This window comes from Rhagoletis zephyria, unplaced genomic scaffold, assembly GCF_001687245.7.
Source record: "Rhagoletis zephyria isolate East Lansing unplaced genomic scaffold, Rhagoletis_zephyria_1.1 Rzeph_scaffold_04494, whole genome shotgun sequence".
NCBI lineage: Eukaryota > Metazoa > Arthropoda > Insecta > Diptera > Tephritidae > Rhagoletis > Rhagoletis zephyria.
This window is the reverse complement of record NW_016161577.1, coordinates 16,609-21,383: the sequence shown is the minus strand read 5'-3', so window position 1 is coordinate 21,383 and position 4,775 is coordinate 16,609. Positions and strand designations below refer to the sequence as shown.

Here is a 4,775-nt window from a genome sequence, read left to right as displayed (position 1 = left end):
GGGAGTATAAGTAAGTAACTGAATGGTGGTAATGATAAAAATATAAAAAATTACGACTATAAGTAGAATATGTACACATACGTGCGTACATATGTAAATATTATTTGCCAGAGTTGGGCAAGAAAGAGCTAAATAAGATTTGTTTTTGTTGTCACCATGACAAGCTGGAAAATGAAACAGCACGTCTAAATCATGCAATTCTACTAACAAAATGACTGCTCGTTATTCCGCCTATTGAAACATTTAACAAAAGTCAACTTACCTTTCTTTCAAATTCAATAAAAAAATTCAAAAAATAGTGCCTTTCATCTTAATATTGAAATATATATAAGTTTCGCGTAGTCCTTTCAGCACCTCTTAGTAAAAGCAGTCAATAAGCGAATATTATGGAGTTTAATTTTTGTTAGTTTTGAATTTTTATATAATTACAGAATTTTCATCACACCACAAAATTTTTAGTAATATAATAACCCTTCCCCCTCCCCACTCGATTTGACGTCATGCGTTTAAAGCTGAACAAAAAGATAGCAAAAGATAGCATTTTACGTGCTAGGACTCAATACAATTTTAAACGATTTACTTACTGCATTCAGGAAGTCACATTTTTATAGTAAATCTTTTTTAATCACTAAAAATTCACAAGCACACGTACATATGTACATACATACTCGTATGTAGTCACAGTGGATTTCCCACGTCGCTGATCACGTTTTCTTCACTAATTCATTACTTGTTATTAGTCATGTGCTGCTTACCAATAATTGGTTAGGTTTTTGGTAACAGCACTGGCAGATCCATCATCAATACTTACCTACATTGACAGCTCTTCGCATGGAAGTTTCTCTGGATTTAAAACCAAATAAAATACTTTCGTTCGCTTAGAAACTCTCAAATCGGCTCTCATGCGATAAGGCCATATCTGAAAAGTATGTGCATTTCTAAGAACAGCTGTTTGGTTGTATCGTCATGGCCCATCCTTTTCTTTTAATTGAAGAGCTCAAATAACGCCAGTCTAATTAAACAATACTTAGCATGCAATTTGCATATGCGATTACGTAGAAAAGCGGATGTTGAATGTATGCAAATATAGCAGGTGGTAATAATATTGTAAACAGGGTGTTTCACATACAAACGTAAAAAAATTGATTATTGATACTTTTATGGCTACAAAATGCAGAAGATGAAATATTAGTTTCCTCTATTTAAATGCATTTTTCACAGAATATGAGCCAATGCCTAAAAAAGTTTTTTTTTTCAAAATCAGCCGTTTAGAACTGGAATCGATTTTCGATTCGGCTTTTATTCCGAAATTCAAATAGCGGTTGCCCCTCTCCAGCTAATGGCAAACTGCCGGGAGAACATACGTATATGTATATGTGTCATGAAATCGCTTCCCATACAAATTATCTGCAAGTTCGAGACGGTGTACAAATGTATCTAGGTGTTCTTATTTGTGTGAAAACCAGAGTTGATATTTTAAAAACAATTGCAAATTTTTTGATTTAAAAAATCCAATTTTTAGATTTTCGGTAAAATCAAAATATCCATTACTTTCTTTCTACCATACATATACCTCTGGAATTACTAAGATTTATTTATAAAAAATTTAGCCTAACACATACTGCTTAGTGCTGGGCCGATGCTCTCTTCTAATTTGTGATGTGTGGTCTGATGTTATCACATGAATGGATATTCCACTATCTGTGGAGTTTCCAGATATGTCGTTCATATAGTGGATTCTTTTTAAACAGAAAGATCAAGTGGAGAAAGACTTTGCTTCACTTTTCATTTCTAATCGATGCAAGTTGGCATTGAAGAGAAACGACTGGCGTGCTTTGTTGCACTCGGCCAAAATCGCATAAGCGGTTACAGTGCCAAATAAGAAGAAGAAAAAGAGCAGGAAATAATGTTACTCATACGCCATAAACGAGTATGTATTTCATTTTTAAAATAAGTAGCTCCACTAATGCAGCTTTACTCGATTAAGAAACTTTTCTCATGTTGCACATATGGACGTTTCTTTTAATATTTTTCAGTAAAAAATTACCATTTACAAAATGTTTACGGTACGTCAAAAGACGTTGAGTCACAGTTTTTACGGGTGAGAAAATTCTTTTAAAGCGATAGTGCGGTAAGATTTCTCAAACAAGTCTGAAAAGAAATTTGAAATTATCCAATACACTCTATCTGCACTTTTCACAAAAATTAGATTCTGATATTACAATCCGCCTAAGACTTAACTGTGTTTGGTCATATTTATGCTGATTGTGTTAGAAGAATTTACTATTAATCTGCAAAGTTAGGATTAAGATCAGTGATGACAGGTAAGTCCCAGATGGGTTCTAATATCACCAAAATTGCAGATAGAGGGTATTGAATATAAGCCCTCGGTATGATACAAAAATGCGACAATTTAGATTGCATGCATTTGTTTCCGTTTCTTGATATGCCTATTGCATTAATACAGGGCGTATACGTAATATTTCAAGTCTGATGCGGCTATGCCATATAGATAGTGTAGTATATGAGGTTGTTCAAACTTGCCTGGTTATCAGGTTATCTGGTTAAAAATTATTATTGTGTAGTGTATTTTATTATTGTAAACTGAGCAAAAAATCAAACCACATAATGTGATAACCAGGCAAGCATGAACAACTTCAATATATTTGATTTTAAAGTCCCATTTTCTATAAATAATATTAACCAATTGAGGTCTTCTTAAACACTGCACCATTTCCAAACACCCTATAGGTGAACTTATCTTACTTATGTACAATTATCAAACAAGAAAAAAAACACACCAAAAAGATAAAGAATACACTTCTTATCAATATGTGTCGATACACAAGATAGCTAGGGAAAAACATGTCTACATTTAACGCTCTCTACTCAACCCTTTTGCCATACTTCCGAACTACAGCTGTGATTGCAGCTGGCCAACAACAACAATGCATCCACCTTCGTTTCGCTATCATTGTCGTTCACCGTTAAAGGGGCGTCTTAAGTAGTAGCACGAGAAATCATTTATAATCAGTTAAAGACCGGCATTCGCTGTGAAACAGTTAATTTGTGACTTGTACAAATTGGGAAAGCCTAAATAAATACATATTTATCGCAGCTACATATTAAAGTGGAGTAAGGCAAAAAAAAATAGCGAAATAGTAAAGTGACTGCGCGCAAAAGTGTTCTACAAACTTGCATAAATAAATAGCTAATTAAAAATCACACACACAACACTTAAAATTAGGTGTCTGCTCAGTTAAATTGCAACTAAAAAGATTAAAAAAAAAAAAAAATGTTTTCGAAGTTATTGCAATTGTCTGTCTGTACGTTGTTAGTGTGCACCTTGCTGGTGGTAAGCATGCCAACTGAAACGGAAAGCCGGCGTGTCATCTTCTATGCGCCCCAACGCATACAAATTTTCACGTCACAGATTTTATCGGCGCGAGCGAAAGAAAAACCCTGTGCGAAGTGTCATATGCGAGATCATCGCGGGATTTGTCGACGTCTGCTGTCATTCAATAGTAGTGAGTGTTTGTTTCTTTTGCTTTTATCACATACATACACACATATGTGCATGCGTACGTATGTATGTATGTTATTTAAGCGAGAATTCTATTCCCACTGCTTGGGGAATCCATAAACATAAAATGTTTTCATAATATTACTGCGCTTATCGTAAAAAAAACCTTTGCTCTTTGCTCATTTATCTAATCTTATTGTTAAATTTTTGTTTTTTTTTTTAATTGTTGTGCTTTTTTTTTGCAGATGGCATTAAATGTTAAATTATTGCTGCGGTAAATTCGCTGCGTCAATGGAATCTCCTTTCCTGTTCTTGTGAAAAAGCGAACAGGGGTCGGTGTGTGCGTGTTTGTCTGAGATAATCAAACACTGATTATATTTACATATAAGCTGTACTAATTTATTCTAGATTTAAATGAATATGTAAAATATTTGAAGAGTTTTAGACAAAAATACAAATGAAAAATAACTAAGTGAAGAAAATCAATACAAATAAATTATAAACAAATATCATTTAAATCCAAAAAATTGTAGTCTTTTTGCAATTCTGGCATTAGTTGCGAACTAGAATGGATTTATTTACTTTTACTTATTGACATATATATTTTTGTTTTATCTTGACACCTCGCCGCTGTAGCCGAGTGTGCTAAGTGTGAAGTTTGGCTGATCGCATTTAAGAGTTACGGGTTCGAATCCTAACTCGGACGAGTAATGTCAAAATTTATAGAAATTTTTTTCGCAATTTCTAAAAGCAATAACCTACTTACGAGTAGTACTCTGTCATGAAAATGCTCTTAAAACCCCCATTAGCGGCCGTCGATTTTCTAGTGGCGGTCTCCCATCGGCAGGCAATGAAAATCGTATCGGTAGATAATGAAAGAAAACGCGGCACTTAATCACGCTTAGGCATTTATATGTTAAAGAAAGTTAATTACTCTAATCTTAGAATTATTTTTTAATAATATTAAGTGTAATTTTATTGTTCTTTCATACGAATACTAAAAAAAGCTACTTACTTTTCTAACATAACCTCAAGATAAATAGTGATCCTTTAGACCCCTGGTTGTCAAGGGTTAAAATATCTTTTTTTTACAAAAAGTGTGGACAATCATATGTTAATCAACAAAAGCTGTAAGTTTATTTAAATCGTCTACTTATTTGACCGTAATTAGTTTTGAACAAAAAAACAGGCATTGGGACCATAGTACAGTATGGGCAAAATTGTATTTATTTATTTCAAACTACTAAGTACA

General features: G+C 33.4%; 1 protein-coding gene across 1 annotated transcript; it reads left to right on the top strand.

Moving 5' to 3' along the window:
- The first annotated feature begins 2,851 nt into the window (after nt 1-2,851).
- On the top strand, nt 2,852-3,996 carry LOC108370818 (uncharacterized). The gene is made up of 2 exons (XM_017626229.1): nt 2,852-3,527; nt 3,769-3,996. The coding sequence occupies exons 1-2, from the start codon at nt 3,296-3,298 to the stop codon at nt 3,783-3,785; spliced, it is 249 nt and encodes an 82-aa protein (XP_017481718.1). The 5' UTR covers nt 2,852-3,295; the 3' UTR covers nt 3,786-3,996.
- Nucleotides 3,997-4,775: the final 779 nt, after the last annotated feature.

What these genes read in the sequence shown, in the direction of transcription:
- LOC108370818 (XM_017626229.1), top strand. Translation starts at nt 3,296, where the DNA reads ATGTTTTCGAAGTTATTGCAATTGTCTGTCTGTACGTTGTTAGTGTGC.